At 36.7% G+C, this 23,401-nt stretch overlaps 1 protein-coding gene across 1 annotated transcript in view; it reads left to right on the forward strand.

The window, feature by feature from the left end:
- Positions 1-23,309, forward strand: part of AK9 (adenylate kinase 9) — a 71,206-nt gene extending 47,897 nt beyond the window's left edge. Inside the window, 15 exon segments of the mRNA XM_019474613.1 lie at positions 1,081-1,199; positions 3,270-3,489; positions 5,725-5,787; positions 6,590-6,790; positions 8,913-9,131; positions 11,900-12,113; positions 13,071-13,272; positions 14,441-14,587; positions 16,166-16,386; positions 17,584-17,780; positions 18,248-18,417; positions 19,153-19,251; positions 19,333-19,435; positions 19,992-20,106; positions 23,107-23,309. Of these exon segments, the coding sequence (XP_019330158.1) occupies positions 1,081-1,199; positions 3,270-3,489; positions 5,725-5,787; positions 6,590-6,790; positions 8,913-9,131; positions 11,900-12,113; positions 13,071-13,272; positions 14,441-14,587; positions 16,166-16,386; positions 17,584-17,780; positions 18,248-18,417; positions 19,153-19,251; positions 19,333-19,435; positions 19,992-20,106; positions 23,107-23,309 (2,493 nt within the window).
- Positions 23,310-23,401: the final 92 nt, after the last annotated feature.

Raw genomic sequence — 23,401 nt, forward strand, 5'->3', positions numbered from 1 at the left:
TTTGGTAGTGTATATCTAGTCTTCTTAAACAAATATAGATGACTTTTTACAAATGAGACCTTTATAAGGTATGGCAGAAAAAGCATTGAAGCTTCAAACCATCTTTAAAGGATACCAGATACATTTATCTTATGAACTTTGCCATTCTGTTTTCAGGGGGAAAAAAATCAACTAACTAGAAAATAATATTCTCTTCTGTGAATAGTACCATGAAAAATTAACACAGCAGGTCAGGAACGGTGATATTTTCTGACTTCTAATGTTGTCTTTTAGCTGGTATGCTTGTAAAAACATGCATTTTGATATTGTGACTGATGTAAACTAATCCAGAATCACCAATCTATACCTTCTTTTCATTCTTTTTTACTGCGGTTTGTGTCAGGAAGCCATTTTATGAGAAGTGCATCCTCAGCCGTATCAGTCTCACAGTGTTACATATTCTGAAAAAACAGTTTTTCACAAGAACTTACAGCTAGATTTGGTATTTGAATGCGCTGCATTTGACTAGTCATTAATACTACTACAGCTCTGTAGAACAATGCTATCTTTCTGATTTCTGGTCATGTGCCTATACCCAGTAACTTTACATATCTATCTTTGACATCTTTCTTTGGATTCCATCAAAAGATAAAAGTTGCTTTTAAAAAGTAAAAAAACATACTGATGTAGAGCAGAGATTCTTCCAGCATGAGAACATGTATAACTAAGTGGAAAACTACTTGTTAGAAGTTAGGCAATTAGGAGAAACTGTGAGCATTTCAGTTTCTATTTCTCTGAATTGAGCATATGTATAACTAAATACTTAACAATCGTGCTTGGGTTTAGGTTTCATTAAAACTCATACAGCAGCAATTGCCCCAACTCTAGGGAACTACCCAACCCCAAGCACGCGGAAAACATCCCAAAATGTAAATTAGTACAGTGAAATGTGGCAAATGAGTTTACTTTGTTTCTGCTGGTTTAAATCAAATGAAGACAGTACCTTACTTAGTCAAAAATAAATAAATGTGTGAGGTAGATCTATCTTTCTTTCTGGTTGGGGTTTTTTTTCATTTTTTTGTGGATTTTCTTTATATAAAGGAAGTGGAGTTAACTGATGAGGAAGAAGCAATCAAAGCAAATCTAATGGATAATGAGGCACTGCCTCCAGAAGTCCTTGATAACATTGTTCTTGACTGGTGGAGGAAAGAGCCATTCCGGTAACTGTAATTAGATTCTCTTTCTTTAATTAATCTTAGGAAATATACCATCCATTGTGTTCACAATTTCAAATAACTATTGCAGAGATTATTTCGATGCTCTTATATTTCTTATGAATCATGACCTACCTCTCAGTCTTGGTTTTGTTGCTCTATTTGAATTGAAATTTTGACAGTAATATAATGTCTCATGCGTTCTACACAGGACTGGACAAAAGTACTTAGCGCACTTGAATTGGATTAAATCTCCTGAATAGCCGGGTAGTTTTTGTGGGCTTACAGGATAGATATGTAAATAAGCCTTTAATGTTTTAATGTAATTAATAAACACGGAGAGCTGGAATCCAGCTGTAACTATTGGTTTCCATATATTGTAAATGTTGTGTGGAAAGCAAAGACAAAGTATCAATGGTCTCCAAAATAACACAGAATCAGGTTATATCTTCTGCGTTCATCACAATCTGTACTCCAGTGATGTATCCACAACAGATTTCCTTTCATATCAGAAAGTACATCCACAACACTGTGATAAACGTGGATTATTGTTGCATGAATAAATAAGATCATTGACTCATAGAAAGCAGACTGGCTTTTTAGGATGTAATTTCAGCAGGGAAAATCCCTTTTTCCATGTCCAATCTCTTCCATCCATTTCCATCCAGATCATAGCTGCTGGCAGCTTGACCATTAGGTTTCAATTCCTAACAGTATGAGAAATGCCTTAAAAAGAATAAACAAGATCCTCAAATAAACTTTTGTCCTGTCAGCCCACAGACAGCATTCTCTTAATGGTGTAAAAATAGGGAGATCAGTTTTAGGAAAAAAGAATGCACCAAGATGAAAAATTACCCAGCATTACACATAATGTTGTGATATTATATTACATAAATTCAGTTTCATCAGGGACTGTATAGCAGAAGAGAACCTTCATCACGATATATATCATGATCGATATCCTGCCCCCAACTTTTTCCCACAGCATCTAGGACCACCTGGTCTTCCATCCACTCCCACTCCTTGTAGCTTCTTTGGTTTTCTGCAGTTTTACAATGTATTCTATTAAGGTCTAAAGTAATAAAGAGAAATATTAACTTCTTATTAATGCAACATTCAGCTTTACAGAACTACTCCTCTAATTTGAGATTGTAAGAACTCCAACAAGCCATAGAGCTTTCCAGACATATCTGACCTGTTTTTAGTGTCTGCAGGAAGGGAGATGTAGGTCATGCTGAGCAGTAAAATTCTCATACTATACTAGAGAAGAAATTGTCAGGCATTTTTGAAAAATAAATTTTCAGGTGACCATCACGATATATATCATGATCGATATCCTGCCCCCAACTTTTTCCCACAGCATCTAGGACCACCTGGTCTTCCATCCACTCCCACTCCTTGTAGCTTCTTTGGTTTTCTGCAGTTTTACAAATGTATTCTATAAGGTCTAAAGTAATAAAGAGAAATATTAACTTCTTATTAATGCAACATTCAGCTTTACAGAACTACTCCTCTAATTTGAGATTGTAAGAACTCCAACAAGCCATAGAGCTTTCCAGACATATCTGACCTGTTTTTAGTGTCTGCAGGAAGGGAGATGTAGGTCATGCTGAGCAGTAAAATTCTCATACTATACTAGAGAAGAAATTGTCAGGCATTTTTGAAAAATAAATTTTCAGGTGACGAGCTTTCTGTGGCAGATGTTACCAAAATAATGCTGGGGGGACCTTCTATTTTTTTGAGAGCAGTGCCTAAGAAGTACTGGGTTTAGAGTCACACAAGCAATACTAAGGAGACAATTTATTTTGGCTTTTTAAAGTTCTTTTTAAATAATTAATCTCTGACCATTAAAACCTCAGAAGAAATATATTTGTTAGTACACCAATTAAAACACATAGTGAAGTATCAGTTTTACATTGTCAAAAGATAATACCTGAAAGTATTTTTTTAAGTTTACTCTTAACATATACATTTAATAAGGGAGTTTAATTTTTTTTTTTTCAAATTAATTGCATTTTCACTGTGTTCCACTCTAAACTACATTACATAATGATAAATATTTTATTTTCCAATTAGGTCCACGGGATTTATACTGGATGGTTTCCCTCGTACTTTAGATGAAGCCCAGTATTTGTCAGAACGAGGACTCTGTCCTGATGTCGCAGTTTATATTCAAGTAGAAGAAAGTGATGTTCTTGACCGTCTTTTTCCTCCACGTCTGAAAAAATGGAAAGAAAGAAAATATAGAAAAATGGAAAATAAAAAGAAACTGAAAGACCTGAAAACAAAAATAAGGGTAAGTTTTCAGTCCTGTCTCCTTGTTTGTAATTTCAGCAGCATAGATCTGAACACAGATTCTAAAACTCCTAAAGCAGTGAAGAGCACACAGAGAAACGGATATGGGAGCGAGGAAACACAGCCGCACACGTTCACAGCATTCCTAGATCTACCATAGGAACCAAAAACAATTTAGGGCTCCTTTCCTCCTCTGTGCAATTAATTCATGCAGGAGTTTAGATACCTTGCAGCCCAAGAAAAGTAGCTGTGCTGCCAGGCAACTGGCAGTCTGACAGAATGCCAGACATCTGGAAAGTCCTGGACAAAAGGCAACTAGATGGAGAGAGTGAATATGGCCATAAAAAAATCAAATACACAGCTCACAGACAGTACTGTTGTTGCATCCCGGATTCCCTGAGCATGTGCCATTGAGTCGATCTGCATCTCCCATAGTCTGACTTCACAGGTACTGTATGGTGTATGTGTCTGTGTTTCCAACTATGATACTCTGCACAGAAATTTAATAGCACTAAGCCACATTCTCAGTGCTGTTGCAGCTGCACAGTCTCCCATTTGAACAAAGCTGTGCCTACTACTGAACAGGTTACAAGTTACTTGAATTAACCTGAAACCTCTATGCAGACATTTACAATCAGCACATGCAACATATTCAAGGTTCCTAACTTTCTATAAAAGTGAGATAAAGTACTTCACATGTACTATCAGAAAAGGTCTGAGCATAAGTTACTACAGAGCAGCTGACACACAGGAAGTTAGTACAACGGAATTTGGGACAAGGTTCATACAATACCAGGAAGCTTTCTGAACTGCTTGTGCCAGAGGTTGGCTCTGAGAATGCATATAATCTAGGAGAGTTAAAATATTTTTTCGATTTAGTCTTTCCTGAGGCAGGTTGGAAACCTTGCTGGAAAAGGTGCATTCTAGTGACCAGTATACGTTGCTGTACTAAGCTCACCCTGTAAGCAGTTACTCTGATAATTCAAGTGGCAAATACCTGTGCTACAGATCCTAGGGTCCAAACTTCTAATGAGCAATGTAGGCATCGATATGGCTCCTGATGACAAAGGAAAATAACGGGTTCCTATTGAAAACACATACACAAAACAGTGATACAAATTGATAAAGGCATTAAGAAGTAAGGAAAGATCAGAATCAGGATTTCCTGAGTAACAGTAATTCGATGTTTTTGCTTACGTGTATTGCAATATAGTTTTTAGTTACACATTGAGTATTTTTCCATAGCATCCAGTTGGTGAGCAAGTCGGATGGTGCTGTGAGAATGCAGCATTGCTGAGTGTACTGTTAACCCTTCTTTTGTTGTTAAAGCTGGAGGACATACAGAGAGTCTGGGAAAAGCAGACAGACCAGTTGAATGCTACCCTAGAGTTTCCTTCTCCACTGAAAAAAGCTGGCAACAGGACACAGAGCAATGAGCACACCTGCAGTGCAGTGTCATTCAGGAACACTGGAATTTAGTCACAAGAGTAGAGAAAATTAGTCTGTGCAGAGCTTCTTGCTGCTCTGCTAAGAATGCTCTGGTATCCAGGCCACTCCGCTTGGAGTTAACATGGATTTCTCAAATTGCACTATTGCCTGCGTGTTGACATACTCAGTTTCTCTGATCTTAGTTCAGGTGACAGCATTACAGTGTGGAAGAACAGCAATTACAGGTCAAATACCCATCAATCCCACTGGCCTTAAGTAGAATGCTTCTGCATATTACTTCTGAGTTAGGATTTAGCCATCAGGTATTTGACGTGTATCTACTGAGTGTGTATGGGGGATTACATTTCAAATGCTCATAACTTGGTCAAAATTGGGCAGCTCTAAACAGGCATAGGGAACAGCACACACTTAATACTACGCTCAGTCACCCCCTTGCCAAATGGCAGAAACCACCTGTAAGTTTAGAAATTCTGTAGTTTACCAATAAAAATACTATATTTTCAGTGTGATCAGAATCAGTGTCTTTTTTTCCCCCCCTAATCTCAATCTCAGCAGTTGCCAAATTAATTTTACTAAAATTTACTTACTTGTTCACCTAGTAGAGAGGTATGTCTGGTCTGCAAAATTTCAAGCTGCACAGATAGTATTTTTTAACATTAGAAGCAACTGGAAACAGAGTTTTAAGGTGGAAAGAACAACATTAATTCTAGGTCACATTACCAATTCTCAGAGGAGAGCTTTTATTAGCAAATATCATTGTCGTCTTATATCTTTTTTTCACTAACAGGATGAGAGGATTGCTAGAAGAAGGGAAGAACTTTTAGCAGAACAAAAACAAAAGAAGCAGGAGGTAAGAAAACAAGCTAATAAGAAAGATTTTAAATAGAAGTGTTTGCATGCATATCTTAGAAATTCCTAGAGCTTTTAGTCACAGAGTTTTCAAGGCAATGTAGAATAGTAAATACGTGATAGACGGTCAGAAACTTCTACTTTCAAAAATAATTTGACATGATGTCTAAATTGTTTTAGAAACTATTGACTCATGAACACTAAAAACAATTTTAAAAGTATTCTCAATATGTGCTCCAATTCAGCAAAATACTTACGAATGTGTTTAATGTATCTAATTTGTAAGCATAAGAATAGCCCCATTAATTGCAATTAGGCATGTATTTTAAGTACCCTGTCAAATCCATGGTTAATCCAGAATAGGATTGTACCACGATTTCTGCCCAAACTCAAATACAAAGTATATTTATAAATGCGTTAATGTACTACTTGACTGCTCATGAAATTCTGTCAACTACACTTTCAGCTAACGCGCTTGTTTATAACAAAGTCCTGCCAAACTACAATACCATGTATGAAAAAAATACTCCTCTTATCAAAACTGCAGCGTAGCACTTCAGATTTTTAAGCGCTCTTGGAACTGCTACAATGCTTCACTGTATGCACTATGCAATACCTCTGTATTTTCTTCTGAAATACGATTCTAGAATTTGCTAGATTTTTGCATACGATAAAGAATACCCCAAAATGAGGTTTTGTTGAATTAATGATTTTTCTAATTAAAAAAGAGACAAGAATACCATATGTTCCTTCAAAACATCTGTATCATAGACATGAAACAAAATAATATTTTACCTTTATAGGCTTTAGCAAACAAGGAGCATTATGAAGCCACTGAGGAGGAAGATGAGAATGAAGATGTTGAAGCTATACTTGAAGAAGAGTTTTTAGAAGAAGAAGAAGAAGAGGCTGAAGAAGAACAGGAGATTGATGCTGTTGACCGCATACAAAATGAAATTGCAGAAAAGTTTGATTCAGAAATAGATGGTTTACAAGGTGTACAGGTACCTATTCCATTGCTTATTTTGTTAAATTATATGATCACATGATAGAAGAAGAGTTTCCAGTTTTATTTGTCAAATTTAAAAGTTATAGTGCTCAAACAATTGTGCGGCTGTACTCATGATCTAAATATGTGAGCCAGATGAAGGCTGTAGTGAGAAGGTATATACTTTAAAAAGTATATAATTTATGAGACTAATATTGTGGGGGAAAAAACAAAGGAAACTTTTGGGTAGACCTAAGCAGTCTTGGGGTCCTTATTTCCCTTTTGATAGGTCCGTTGATACAAACCAAACTAGAGAGTCATAAATATATGAACAGTATTTCAAAATAATTTTTAAGGCAAAATTCTTATTAGACAACTGAAATTTTTATACAGTTCTTAGTAATGTAATTTTCTCGAAATCAGTGCAATTACCTATGGTGAGGTAACCTCACCTACCTTTAGATACCTGCAACGTTAATGCCCGCATCTAAGGCAGTAAGTAGATTGGTACCATTTGTTTACTATATACTAAGTATCTTACTTCAGGAGGAAACTAATCATGATTTAGAAGAAACTCTATCCACTGACCAGAGAGAAAGTTTACAGAAGTAGATAGCCAAGACATAGATATAAGATTTGCAAAATGAATCCAACCTTTACCAACACCATTACATGTGACTGATTCAAGGTTCACTTTATTTTAAAAGTTAATGGATTAAATGTCAGATGAATCAAGAATAAACTCCTAACATTCTTTGCACTACAAGGAAGCATAAGCTGTGTGGAGAAGATTAATGTTTTGTGCTCAGAGATTCACCTTTCCATTAATTTTGGAAGAAGGTGAATTGAAAGTACATTCAACTTTCAAAAGTGACCGTAAAATGTCGTATTTTTATTGAACTATTCAATGCATAGAATCATGTATCCCAGTGATAATCACAAAAATAATTTTAGGGGTTCTGAATGAAGCTTGTGGCTAATTTCACTTTTCCGAGTATAAGCTGAATTTTCAAAATAGAATTGGAAAGAATTTAGGATAAGGCCCATGAGAGACAATAAACAAGAAATCCCGGTAACAGCCTTAGCTCTTTACGTGAACAATACGATGTTTCAAGTTAAAGCTAGTGGAATACTATAGTTCTTGGAGCATTTTCCTCTCTGTCATTTGGGAGCATATCGTTTGTTGCATTAGTAACCTGATGAAAAATTTGTTCAGAAAAGGAACAGGCAATTAAGAGAGTCAGCAACTTTTGTTCCTTTCAAGAAGTACATAAATCGCAGCGACAAAAGAGGTGACTGGTGTTTTAGAATTCGTTATTATATTGAGTTCTGCTTGTGACAGTAAGTCGAAAGATCCAAGACTGTGGATCTATATAGATATTATATGAAAGTTGAGGAATTACACAGAAGTAGTATCATATAATAGAATTGCATATTGGGACTAGATACTACTAATAACCCCTTACTCAGTATTTTTCCCATTTTTTTTTAATTCCAAGAATATTTATACCTTTATACATAACTTCAAATAACTTACTATTTCTGGTTCATTATTCAAGTCTCTTCTTTACTGTTCTCTGATTCTTTAATTGTTGGTCCTCTTTGACATTGTGGAATCTTGGTCTGTTATTGAAAACTAAATGATGACATTAAAACACATGAGCACTTGTAAAAATATTAGGTTGCTAGAAAAAACTCATAGAAAATGGATTGGGTTTATATTTTAGTTGAATAAGCTGGTGAATAATAAATCACCAGAGAGCCACAATATTTTTGGAGAGTAACTAAATAAGCCATCCTAAATTGTTTGGAGTGGGAAAGAATGATATTTGATTATTTTTTTAATAAAAGATACTTCTCAAGCTTTAGCTTCATCATAGTAGATTCCTCAAAGTTAACTGTCAGATTGTCCTTTTTTTTTTTTTTTAAAATTATGATACTTAAGATAGACTGGGTAATTTAAACTTCAATGGGCAGGAAGACCAATTCTTGTCTCAAATCAAATTTTGCTGATTTACAGTGACTGAGAACATGCTCAAGAAATCCTTGATAGTTCACAGAAAATCTTGCTGTCAGTCATTATTAAAAATCTGATCGTGTTTATGATTCTAATATTTCATTACATTTTCATTAACCAGGAAGAACTTGAAAAATTGTTAATACCACAAATCGAGATCAATGGAGGACGGAAGCCTCACATCGTACGCTACCAAATATATAGCAAGCTGAATTCTCTAATGGAAAACCGTGGAAGCATTTTTGAGAAATGTTACCCAATAAGTTTGCCACTTGCACAAAAGATGCTAGTTTTCTCATATAAATTTCCAAGTTCTTTTGGTCAGTGGGATCCAATCAAGGTAATGTTCTTAAATAACTGAAGAATATTTTCAAAAAGTAATACTTTAAAAAAAATTATTTCACATTAAAAAAATATTATCAGGCAGCAGCAACTAATACCAGAAATATTTAATGAAAACTACATTACTGAATCAAAACTACACCACTGAATATACACAAAATACAGCAAGCATTGATAATAAAAGGTGTTAGTCTTTTCAGTGTTGCAGCTAAATTAAGGCTGAGAGGCATTTAGTAAAATCTGTTACATTAGCATTGGCAACACAATTAAAGGTGGCACTGAATCAGAAAGAAATGCCTAATTCTTAATGATACACAAAACACAGGACAACAAAGAAGGTCTTAAAGCCTTCCAGAAGCAGCAAAAACAAACTAAAAGGATTTGGGGTTTGAGTTTGTAAGAAGCCACACGGGTGGCCACCACCCCCAGCAGTGGCAAAAAAGTAAAAACAAATGTTAAATGTATGTAATTCATCAGCAATAATTCTTTGTTGTCAAAACTTACAAATTTTGAAGAGCAACAAATCTAATTCCGTAGTATTTTACTAGAGATCCGGAAAGTCGAGGTCAGAAAGTAGACATCTATCCCCAAAAGTGGGCTGATACAGTAGCAAGTGAAATGTTAGCAGGTAAAATCTTGGTTTTAATGCTAGAAATAAAAGCAGGTTGGATTGTGAGTAAATCAGAAATAAAAAGGAGGGTTGATTAAAAAAAATCCAGTGAACAAGATACAGAAAACAGGAAGATCCTGAAGGAAACATACTTTAGCCTTCATTTTACTATGCTAATGAATCAAGTAACTTTTATTCCCTTTTGTATAGTCATCAAGTTGGGTCTTCACCTGTTCCAGATCGTGTTTATCTTTCTTTGACCTTGGCAATGAGAATTGTATACAGATCAGCTCTTATTACGGCTTTATATAATCAAAATTCTTACTTAAGATGTTTTAGGATCAGAATTGCCTCTTCCATGGCTGTGTCAAATTGGCATCTAATAATCTAGGGACATATTAATACAAGTAGATATTTCTTCTCTTCTGTCATTTCCAATTACTGAACCCCAGCTTATATGTTTAATTCTTATTAGTCCCTACACACTAGACCTTGCACTTTGTTCTATTAGATGTCACTACATTTTTGTCATTCCATTTCTCCAATTCATTCATTTATGCTGTATAGTGGTTTTTTACCAACCAAAAAGTACAATTCAGTTAGAAGAAAGAAGTCATAGAAAGCTATTAGATAAAATCAGAGTAGTGTGCTGACAGTGGAAATGTACATGCTGACAATAATAAAAGGGAAATAGGATCATTTTGAGGGTATTTTAGGATATAATAGAAATGATGAAATTGATTATGGACTGGAGTTTTTTTGTAGAAAGGCAGAGTATATGCCAATTACTTTTAGATTAAATTGGGGGGGGGAAGTAGTTATGCAACTGATTAGATAAGCAGAGAATAAAAATGATGAGCTGAGGAAGAAATGGGAGCAGATATACAGACTCCTGACATCTTATAAATTGAGGGCAAGCACCCTGAAATGACTTGGTGCAGGAACAGGAACCTAAGAATCAGAGAAGGGTCTGGCAAGATAATGCCACGCAGTAGAACAGTCCCATCTCTTACTGTAGCAACCAGATCAACTTATCTATATATTTACTGACTCCTTCAAAGAATACTAATAGTTTTGTGAGGTATGATTTCCCTCTACAAGAAGCTGAGTTGGCTCTTCTCCATTATTTCATATGTATGCCTGTAACTACTGTTTTTTTCCTTAATATATTTCAATTTGCTCAATACAGGGTCAGATTTACTGGACTATGTTTGCCTGGATCCATCCTGGGGGCCTTTTCAAAAAATGGTCACTTTCTCCACCTTCCTTTTTTGTGGAAGGCAGGCCAATGTAAGCAATAGGTTACACATTAGTCAGTAACAATTTCACTTCTGAGGCCCTTTAGAACTGTAAGGTGAATGCCATCTGGTCTGAGCAATTTTTTCTACAGATGTCAACAGTTTGTTCTAAAACATCCTTTATTGACACTTTAAGGCAGTTCCTCCAAGAAGGGCTGCAACAGGGACATGACTAAGTTCTTCCATAGTGAACAGTGGTGCAAGGAATTCATTTAGCATTTCTGCAATGACCATTTCTGCCATTACTGCTCCTCTTACATCTCAATCATCCATCAACACTACAGACTTTCTAGTGGGCTGTCTGATGTGTTTGAAAAGATTTCATCAGCAGTGTATGTGTTTTACCAAAAGCTTTTTTGGCTTGTCTTGTTGTGGTTTTACACTTCACCATAATGTAAGTATTGATATTCTTTTCTGTTTTCTTCATTTCTACATGACTTCTGCTGAATACAATATTCTCAGTGCATCTTCTACTGTCAGGCAGATAAGTGGTTTTAATTCACAGAGGAATAAAATTATTTTCTTTATTCTTTGAAAATTAAAAAAAGTATTATGTTATACCTCTCTGACTACACTCTCTTGATGGACAGAAAGTGTTACGGTACCACCTACTGGAAATAGTGAATATTCTTTCTGTCTTCAATGTTTACTTCATCTTTTTGTACAAGAATTGCATATGTATGGAAGTTCCTCAGACTCGGACAAAATATTATGTCCATATGTATGAATTTCAGAATGCTTTGATGGTTTGTTTCATACAGTTGGTACTCCTCTTCTATAACGCCACTTCTGTAGGACAGAGGGAGAGGCGGCTTTGTCAAACCTAACCAACTGCTTCCCATTTTGTATATGCTACAGCTAAGTGAAGGAGAGGTAATCAAGCCACAACAAAGCCATGAAAACACAGTCTTTCCTGTAATCCATCGACAATATATTTATTTCTTTTCAAGTAAAGAAAATAAAGAAACATTTATGAAAAATCCCATCAAATATATTCGTCAGCCAAAACCTAAACCAGCTGTGCCACTTAAGATTGCAATCGTGGGACCTCCAAAATCTGGCAAGACTACAGGTAGGAGCCAGTATTATCTATAAAGCAAAATCTTATCTAATCACTGAAGCTGTATCTGTCATTACTGCTATTAAAAAATCATAAACCATTAATATTGTTGGTCTTCCTCCTTTTCTTGCTGGTCATGGAATCTTTTAGTTACATTCTCTAGGGTCTCATTTGACAGTCAGATACTTACGCATTGTCCATCTGAATTTTATCCCAGCTTCTTAAGAAGTTAGTGACCTGGACTGGCACTTAGAAAATCCAGACTTACACTATTTATACCCCTTGTATTATTTCTGATTATTTTCTAATTGTTTCATATTTCTTTCAGTGAATATGATCTAACGTAAAATGAAGAACTATTCCTAGGATCAAGGACCAGAACCCAAACCTCCACATTCCCCAGTCTGCTTCCAAACTTCTAGATCAAAAAAACCCAAGACTTCCGTCTTTCTCCCCTCTCCTCCTTCCTCCATGACTCTTTCAATCCACAGGTCTCTGTCTTTAACTGGAGGAGGATAAAATTCAGCTCACACCATAGCTTCATGATTAGAATAGGGTGTTAGAAAAAGAAGAGATGGGTTCAAATTATCTCATATTAAGGAGGAAATTTTAACCGTATTTCCCATTTCCTGGATAAATTATCTAACTTCTAGGCTGTTCTGTAAAAGGGGCAGCAGTGGAAGCATATTTTCTAAGATACTTTGTAATAATATTGACTATTGCTGCTGAGGTTTGTGCTGAACTGAACACTGTTAGTGCATCGGGCATGCTCTGCACATATGCAAAGGTTTGGGCCCTTTAGGGGCCTAAGCAGGGTTAGGTACCCACTTACCAAGATTATGCATTGGAAATGACCCAGGGAATGAGCCGAGCAGTTAGCTTCTAAGACTAAGGACATACTTTAACAGACTGCTAGGTTGTGAAGTTGCTTATGTTAAAGTTGTGTGTTGAAATCAAAATGTTTTGCAGTTGCCAAGAAATTTGCAAGTGTATATGGGTTACTGCGCCTGAGTATGGGAGATGCCATACGGCTAGTGTTAAACAATCAGCCAGAGAGTGAGCTGGCACTTAGGATAAAGTGGCATCTTCACAAAGGACTGACTGTACCTGATGAACTGGCCATCCAGGCTCTAGATGTGGCTCTGATGAATCACGTGTGTAATACCACTGGGTAAGAGTCTCGTTTGGGTTTCGGGGGTTTTTTCAAGACATGCCAGTCCCTTCATAGGTAGTGATTCCCATGTTATCACTGTAAACCAATTTCACTAACACACATCAATGGTTTATGCATTAAGAAAATAATCCGTACAAAATGAGGTTCTTCACGTTACTCTGGGAAACCAGACTGAAGCATAATTTTCTGCAATTTTCAAGTAAGTATATGCCAGTAAATCCAAGTAATATGCTTTATGAAAGTTAGCTTTTTTTCAGTCAATAAGCCAGTATTTTCTATTATCCTTTGAGAACTACCATTTTCTCTCTCTTATATCAACTCCAGTACCAACTTGGACACATCTGATTCTCTTTGGTCATGCAGACTGGTTCAGTACTCAAGGTTTTTTCTGGTTTTGTTAACAACTGAAGTTATTAAGGAGGAACTGAAACCAGTGAGTCTTTCCACCTCATTCATATGTGATCCTGATTTCCTAGGCTCTTTCTCCACCACTGAAACACCTTCCAAACCGGGCAGACTTAAAAAGCTTCATTATCATGATTTCATGACATTCAACTCCTCTCCCCAAAAAGGAGAATTGTTACAGGGAAAGGCAATTCTGGAATAATCTCTGAAAATTATTTGAGCTTGAGATCAGAATCCTTTCAACTTTTCTTTCATGTTAAATATTGGAATATTGTTTCGGTATATTTTGCCCCAGTATTGCCTATGTGAAAAGCATTTCTTCTTCAATATGATTAAAAAAACTCTTCAAGTACTGTAAATCATTTTACTTTTCACTTTGAAAACTACTCCTCCCAATCCATATGGAGATTTCCCAGAGTTAAAATTATGCTTCTGAATGATTGATGTGTCAGAATTTTGAAGTCCACCGTTTTTATAAGTCAGAGCCATCTACTTCCATTCCTATACCTTTTGCCCTTTGTATATTTCCTATACTCTTTACTATTTCTTATTCTGTCTACTTGATTTTGGTTTTTTTAGTTTGATTGTAAATTCTTAGGAGTGAAGACTGTGTCTGTCAAGTCAGGGCAACGATAATTTCATGGCATGGGTGCCAACTTTTGTCTCTATTGAGAATGTACTAGGAATGTACATAGTCTTAATGGTTAATTAGAAACTGACCTCTCAGGAAAACTGTCTTTCTGTTTCTGTTTGTATGCAGAGCTGTAATTGATGGATATCCTGTAACAAGAAAACAAGTAAACCTACTGGAATCAGCTAGGATAATTCCAGTGAAAATCTTTGAATTAGAAATGGATGCAAAGGAAGTGTTCAGAAGAGCACTGTTGGATAAGGAAAGCACAAATAGGTAGTGATGCTCCCTGACAGCAATATTTTTATCCACACGATACTGTCATTTCTCTATTTATGCGCCTCAGTGCTATACCCAGAGAGGCTGTATCTAAGCAGGTGCATAACCCAGCTGTCTCCGAACTCCACATAAGAAAAGACATGGGCACCAGTCCCTCCATATTCTAATGCTTTGATTTCCATAGACCAGAAATGGAGACATAAGGAATTTGTGGCATGCTCTGGCCAGCTCCCCTGATTGCATGACTGAGGTCACAGATGTGCAATGCTGTGCACTCACTGCTTAGTTAACTTGGTTTTAATAAAACCAATTTATTATTCATTCATTAATGAAACCAGTTTATTATTCATCAATTCAATTATTATCATCATAAGGGAAACTGATACTTCATCTAATAAGCTCTCTTTTAAGTCTTAATTGGAGTTCTTTTTAAAAGATGGAAATAATGTATATTTTAATAACATATACAATTCACAAGTTACTCATCTAAACTTTCAATTCAGCTCGCTCCCTTCTTTGTTTATCTAAGGAGATAAATATTCTGTTTAAAGAGCTGTTGGTTGTTTTTGAGGAACAGCAGTAAGTAGTTTATAAACAGACAGAGAATTAAAAAGAACAGAACATTCACCTTAAAATTAAATTGTATAAGAACATGGTTCTCATTAGAGGAAGTGTTTCTAAGAAGTTCCAGATAGCTCAGAGCATTATTGCATGTCTCTTTCATTTTGTCTCTTTTTATCTAGTAATCAGTACAATGCTTAACTGTTTACTGAAAGCCTAAAGCAATTTGCATTGCAAAAAATTAAATTAATGCTGTCTTTTTGAAAGTATTTACTTTAAACTTTTCATTTTAAATACCAAACTAATTACATTTCATAGGCTTAAATACAAATCAAATGTGCAATATCAGATATTTCTGAAAGGTACAACTTACAGAGAAATTAATCCTATTAAAGCAGAAGTTTGTCTTTTTTTTGGCATCATTTAAATTAAGAACCAAAACGGGAAATGCTTCTATGTTCTAGTCAAAGTATCTCTTCTGGTCTTGCATAATATTTTTAGAGGTTAGATGGATTAGTTTCATTTATGTATATGTAAATATGACAGACAGTTTTCAAAATATATCAAGGATTATGGCTACCTCTTGATTTCAAACAACAGCATAATTCAAAATTAAGCCTGTTTTTCAATAAACAATTGACTTTTATTTTAAAAGTCTCATAGCATTTTGTCTAGGGCACCATTTAATGGTGTATTGGTAGTGTCTGTCAGTTAATATGTGCTGATACATTCCAAATCCTTTACTAAATTATTGAGTTATATTTAGGACATAAATAGCAAAAGTTTTCTTCTTTGTTTCTGAACATAACTGTCTGATCAGAAGTATGCTGCTTTTTATATGTAACTGGTAATATTCTTAATAAGAAAGTTGTATTTCTCAAATATGTTCTACAGTGTCAAGTAAGGAGAATTTTGTAAAAAGGACTTAAAGTGAACTCTAGAATTTACAGCTGAAATTCAATGAAATGATCTAATCTTCAGACTTAACTCAGTGTTATTTTTCATTGTCTTCAGACCTCCCTACCCTGAACATGACAGCTCACAGATTCTAGCTATTAAAAATTCCTGCTATAAACAGCACATAGATGCAATTAGGACTTACTATAAGAAGGAGCATCAGAACTGGTGTGTGATTGATGCCTTTCAGAGCAAGTGGTGGATCTGGAACAAAGTACTGCAGGAAGTTCAAGTGGCTGTTAAAGAAATCCAGATATACCTGGAAAGAATAAGAGAAGGTAAAAGAAAAACAAAGTTTCTCAGAATAATATTCTTTTCTTTAAGAAGCTGCAATGCAATGAGTGCATTTCAACTTCAACTTGCTTTGGATTAAGCTAATTCTTGGGCACATACGTACCCTCAAATTCTTCGATCTCATCTGCAGAGATCTTGAAGAGATCTCTTGAAGAGAGCAAAGACAAATCCAACTATAGAACAGTTTGAGGCCATCCTCCAAAGAACAAGGTAACAGAATACAGCTGAAAGAAGTCAGAGGTCTCATGGTCCACGGCAGATTCCTCAACATCGGGTGATAAATCACAAAGGTTCCCCCAAAGTATACAAGGGGAACTGTGACTTGCAGCTTCACTTATGTGTCAGTGGAGGAAGAGGGAAGGAGGGGGAAAATGTTAATTATAAGTTCAGAATTAAGGTTAAATATGCCATCTGAGTTAATTTCTGTGCTGTGGGAGGAAAACCACTTTAGTCTAAAATGACACAGTTCCCACTTGAATTTTTGTGTGTCAGCACTGGTCAGGATTAAATATGCCCTTTAAACATGCCTGTACAGTTTAACTAGAATTCCTCTGAAGGGCAAACAGACTTCCTTATCTTGCATCCACCTTTTCGTTTTAACTTTCACAGCTCTGTGGCTGCACCCTTCTTAAAAATTGCAGTCATAAGCCAAAAAAATTTTAAAATACATTTAACTTTTTCTCATCAAGGTTTAAAAGCACAATTTTTAAATAGTTTGGGTTTTATATGATACTTTATTCAAGATTTTGAATATATTTCATCCAGATAGACTGTAGCATTTGCAAGCCGTGGATGAATAAAGGGGAGGCTTTCATCATACACACCTTGTACTTTTTCACCAATGTAAAGAAATAAAAGCTGAAATGTTCCTTAGCAACACAAAGGAGTAAAACAATAAATCATAAATAAAACTGTCCCAGCGAAAACCGACTAATAAGTTAAGCATGCAGAGTATACCACATCATTAATAATTATTATATTTCTTAAGTGCTAGAAAAATGTTATTAAAATTAATTGGTAAAATGGGTTGCAATTTCATTTTAATATCCATCTATAAAAATTGCTATTTTAATTCTCATTATTTAATATCATTTTCACATGATGAATTCTAATATCTTCTAAACTGTAACATTTCTGAATTTCATTAATAAAACATTATCATTAATTGCTTTTATTAACAGGAAAAGCAGCCGGCATTGCTGATTTATGTATCACACCCGAAGAGCTGCAGGATCGGCTGGGGGAGTTTGGACAGTACTGTCCCGTCAGCCTTGCAGAAAAGGGTGAATTGGTTGACTGCTCCGTAACGTCATCATTGCAGTTTGCTGCAGAATTTCGAGGACACTATTACAAAATGGCTTCACAGGAAGAACTGGACGTAAGTCTCAAAAAGCAGGTCAGGAGGGGATTACGGGAAGAGGGAACATCGTCGCTTAGATTCTTTGATTCCATACAGAAACAAGCAGTATGTAAGCTGAATTAGTTAGTATTCAAGCTTTTGTTCTGTGTATTTCTGCTATCAAACATCTATGCAGACAAAATGCAGCAGAGAGTCCATTCAAACCAAAGCTCCTCTTACAAATTGTCATAGATCAAACATTCATTTTGAAACAACCATTTCCTCCTTTCTCCATCTGTTTTGGGGAGACTGGGGGTAGAGAGTGGCTAATGATAGCAATGCATAGGAATGGATGGTGGGTGGATAGCGATGACTAAGTGACACTCTAAGAGAGGTGTTGTAGAAGAAACAAGTATCTAAATTGTGTGAGCCAGTCCTCCAGAGTTTGACTAACAGCCTTACAGTGCTTCTTTCATGATAAAACCATTTAATTTCTTTTTCTACAGAAATTCTTGAGCAGACCAGAGGTTTATGTGCCACCACTGGCACCTCACCCTCTCCCACCCCCAGATATGCTACCAAAGAAACTGACTGCAGCAGAAGTGAAGGCCTTATTCCCTGTATCTGCTGAAATGCAGGGATACTGTCCAGTCACTTACCTAGATGGTAAACAGAGGTACATCACTGCAGTTTTCATAATCTGAATTACAGACTATGTGTCCTATATTAACATATTAATAAGGAAATACTTTCAAAGTACTTTTTAATAGTGTTCAGGGTTTTGACAGGAAAAGCAATTACAGTGCTCTATATTGTGCCTGTGGCTTTGAAAATCAGTGTAAAATCACCTTTTGAAAATCAAAAGGCTACAAATCCTTCTACAAGGATCTGTTGGCTTACTGTCTTTTGTGATGAAGATTGCTCAGATACAGCTTGAGTTTCCTCTATCATAAGCCTTCAAAAAGTTCAAACAAATCTCACAAAACCTTAGTAGATGCAAAACTAGCTATTATGATTTTTATGAGATCCATAAAGCTCCACCATAAAGTCCCACTGATTTCCTCAGTGTGCAAGAATTTCTCATCAAGGTAGAACCGTTAATAGTCAATTCTATGCTGTCCCTTCTTAATCTCCTGAACAACTATGACTGGCATTTTAACTAGAGGAGCTCTAAAGAAGCACTATAAAAGCCCCTTAATAAGCAGATTTTGAGACAGAGACTCTCTCAGATTTTGAGCCTTGTAACTGTCAGTCATGTGGGGGAAACTTGGATGATCCAATTGCTACTTTTTTGTAGTTCTTATACTTGCTAAATTACCAGATGGCTCCCAGTAGCTCATGAATTTATACCATACAAATGATGTTTTACACTTCCTGTGAATTAATAGTCTTTCTTGCGCCACCTCTTCAGATATGAAGCTTTGGTGCCTGGCAACATCGAGTATGCAGCAAAATATCAAGATAAGGTATATATTTTTGAAAGTGAAGAAAAACTTCTGAAGTTTATGAGGTGAATATACTAACTGCCTTTTAATCTTTAATCATGTCATGGTTTATACATCTTAAAAGTGCTTACTTTTTACCTGGTTAGGTTACCAGAGAAGTACTGGAATCTGAAGCTTCCACGTAAACTCCCTCCAATAAAGGAGCCAATACTACTCACTGCACTTCCTTTGGCTGGATACCTTGAACAGGCCAGTTTTTGCTTTTCTATTTTAAAACATGATTTTGCAATGTATAGTATATCCCACGCAGTTTATTTCATTTTTAATGCAGTATGAGTCTTACATTTATTAATGGGATTATATTAAATTGAAAATTGTGTACTTACAATTGAGAGGAATTTTTTAAAAGCTTTAAAATAATAGATATTTGTAGCTTTAATGGAAAAAACGCAAGTAAGACCATCAGAGGGGAATAATAAACTGCAATATTATAGGATGGATTTTCTGACTCTCTTGTTTATCCTTGTAAGATTAAATTTTGCTTTGATTTTTAACACCAGGATAGACACAAGCCTATCTGGAATCATTTAAGGATAGTTGGTTACATTTTGAGACACAAATATGAAATAACAAATGATTCATGGTCACTTCCCTCCCTATTTTATACTATTTGTTATCTTCTACAATTCACCAACTTAGATATCATCCTATATTGTTAGATTTGCATGACAACAGGATCAGACTTTGAATATATTTTTGCCCTAGATTTCTGTAATGGTCTTCTAAAACTCTTTTCTTTCTTTAGGGAGTAGCAACTTCTCTAGTAAAAGCTCTGAATGAAGTAGGCTGCTTAAAGCCAAAGTTTCCATTCCTAAGCGTAAAAAAAACTGCTCTGCTGTTTGTCGCCTGCCATTTAAAAGGTAGCGTATAAAATAATATGCTATAAAAATAATGCATTATATAAATGCAGTAAATAATCTGATACAACATTGATAACCAATTTGTGTAGTTTTCTCATGTCCAGCTTGGGAAAATACTATTATATACTGATTTAAATACATACTGCCAAGTTTCTTGGAAATGTGTAAGGACCAGGGAGGAAAATGTGGTTAACAGGATAGGTAGATAGGTTAAGTGATCTCTCACAAATCATGAGACTTTAATGACATTTTATCACCAACAGCCTGATGGCCTTGAAAACATTTCTAATATGCATTGTTGGAGTTTCTAATCAGAAAGTAAAATGTTATAATCTAGGTGGTACTACATTTTAAACTAGTCATAGACAACCTGAATTGTCTTAAAAATTGACTAAAATTACTGTAATAAAAGGCTGCTGAAATACTATCTGAGGAATGGCTTAGGTGCCTGAATGCTTGCCTTTTTTCAACTGTATCAGGTGGCCAAATAAAACTTAGTAACAAACCTTGCCTTGAGATAACCCGAAGGCAGCTTTCTGATCATACAGATCTCCAACACCACACCAGCGAAATGTGTAAATGAGAGGCCTAATTGTATTGAAAAACAGCTTAAGTGCACATAGAACACCTGTCACTGTCAAAAAAGCCCTTCTTTTGCATGGGCTCAGTACCGATACACTAAGTTACACGGTACAAAAGAATAGATATCCATGCAGATTTAATTAGATTTTTAAGTTTGTAGCAGAATGAAATGTTATTTATCAGTCTGCTTATTTGTGAAATTATCTGGGAAGATCTGAGTATTAATGTGATTCGGAGTATCGGTATGTTGATTAACGTCTTTTTTTTATTTAATCGACAGTCCAATCGACCACCTTACTTTTCCATAACCAAGATAAACAGTCCAAAATTAAAATTAGGTGGTTTGTACTCAGCCCACAAAATAATGATAAAGTAAAACATCTCATGGAGCTACCAGAGGTTAGGACTACCCCTTCACCGGGAAGGTTGCCCAAGCTTTGTCTCCTGTGTTCATATTTGCTATTTTTTAGAATTTTTGTTTGGTTGTTGTTTTGCAGTCCAAGATAGCAGTTGCAGCTAATAATCTTTAATAGTTTGCAATCAGGCTAAATAGTGCCAGCTTTCAGGATTTCAATGGCCTAGTTTGCAGCTCTGCTGTAGCTTCGGTCTGGCTTCCAGTGCTGCTGGAGATTTCTGGAGCAAGGCTGCCCACCTTTCATAAGCCAACCTGTTCAGTGGGTGAACTTTACCTTGCCTTTTGTTATTTCGAATTTTTACTTATTCTTTTAGATAATGGCAAATCTTCATTATTTGTCTGAAGTTCTTCACATCCTGTGTTTCCTCGTGCAGTTTCCAGAGTCCTCCAGAAGTTTCTTGGACTATCACAGATTTTTGCTGGCATAGCTTTGTTAAGGAAGACCACTGAACAGTGTCGGCACACGATAAGCCCCTGTATAAACGTACAGTTCTTAAGCCAGCAAAACTGCTTTTGTACTGCAGTTTGTTTCATCCACAAAGGCTGTTTTCATGCTATTGCTAGCACAGCTTTGCTAACATTAACGATGTCCACGCTAGGAATGCTTTGCTCATATATTGCATCATTAAATCATTATCAGCACTGGATGATGAAATGGAAAGGTTATGCAAGTGCACAAATCTCTTCTCCTCATGCAGTGACAAACAGTTTGACAATAGGAATCCAGGAAAACAAGTTATCTTCTTCTAGTGCTGGGCAGAACTGCTTCCAACTTTAAGATGCAGCATTCCAGTACACGGAAAAATCTCCTTTGCAAATACAGCATTATTTATTATCGCGTGTCTCTTCAGGGTAGTCACGCCGTCCTTGATCAAAAACTTGATCAAAGTGCTTCACGTTGCGGTCCCTTACAAATTTTTTATGTCCTCTTTCTATCTGAAGTAAGACCTTCTCATCCTCAACTTATGTCACTCTCCAATCTCACATTTAAATAGGGGACAAGAAACAGTGGTTTAGTTGCTCCTGAAGCTTTTCTAACAATACTGGATTGCTGTCAGTATCCGAGAAGAGAAGGTACAGGCGATCAATCATAAACGCAGAGAGATTTACTCCTGGAAAAAAAGAGTAGGAAACCATACATCACTAGAGAGATTTAGTGCCCTTCAAACTTGACTCCTGCAAGAGCTCTACGTACAGCTGTGCTTGAAAAATCACTCAGAAGCTGCTACATGCAGCTGTCTACAATTTACAGCTAGCGGGCTGAAGCATCTCATAGCATAGTTCTTCATGCTGTCCGGTTTTTGCAATGAGATATAAAGTACCATTTACAGCAAAAAAATGGTTTTGATTTGGCTGTCTTAAATCACCCCTTCCCCTTTGCCTCAGCATAACAATTAAAATAATAAAGAATACTCTGAGGATTGGCACTCAAAACTGATGTATGCCAAAACACGGCTTAGGGCAGAGAGGCAAGAAAGAAACGAAACAATACTGTCTTCATCGTAAAGTTCTTGGCCTTGACGTTTCCTTCCTCCTCTGAAGTACCAGTCAGCTCTTGTTTTTTTATGGGCAAAGCATTTAGGTCATAGAACAACCGTGCCAAGGTCGCAGCGGCCCAGTGCCAGCCACGCTGCGCCTGGGCTATCCCTGTGCAGCGCCATTTCAGGGTACGTACCCGATACCCAAATCTGTCATTGCCTCGAGTACCACCAGCCCCTCGCGGCCCGAGGAATGGGGAGGCGATGGCAGCTGAGCATATGGTTGTTACCTGTTTACAAAAGCCTTGATCCTTCTGAGTATCATCACCCTTTTGGAGCTAGGAACTTGTGAAATACCAGACTTGATTTTTCTGTCAGTTTGGCGCCAACAGGCACGGCCCACGGCAGCTTTACCTGTACCACGGATAAAAACATCGGGCGTAGACTTGATCGCTTTTAAAACTTCTGTAATGCGATTCCACGAAGTTAACAGGGGACACTAAGTCACCGCTTAACTTCTTGCAGCGCACAACCCCAGGAGCCCGGAGCCGGCGCGGCAGACGTACCGGAGGAAGCTGGCGCGGTTCGTGGAGCACTGCCAGCTCGTCCCCTACCTGGGGGCAGCCATGGCCGGCCCGTACAGGGAGCCGCGGCGCAGGCCCCCCGGCTTTGACCGCAGGCTGCGAACTTTTCTTTCCCTGAAAGACGCCAGCCACGCTTTTGTGTAGCGTGGGCTGCGCCCCCCCCCCCCCCCCCAACACCCACTGCCGCTCTGAGCTTGCCAGCCACCTCAGGGTGCCGACGTCTTGCCCTTCCTCGC

This window comes from Aptenodytes forsteri, unplaced genomic scaffold (genome assembly GCF_000699145.1).
Source record: "Aptenodytes forsteri isolate BGI_AS27 unplaced genomic scaffold, ASM69914v1 Scaffold217, whole genome shotgun sequence".
Lineage (NCBI taxonomy): Eukaryota > Metazoa > Chordata > Aves > Sphenisciformes > Spheniscidae > Aptenodytes > Aptenodytes forsteri.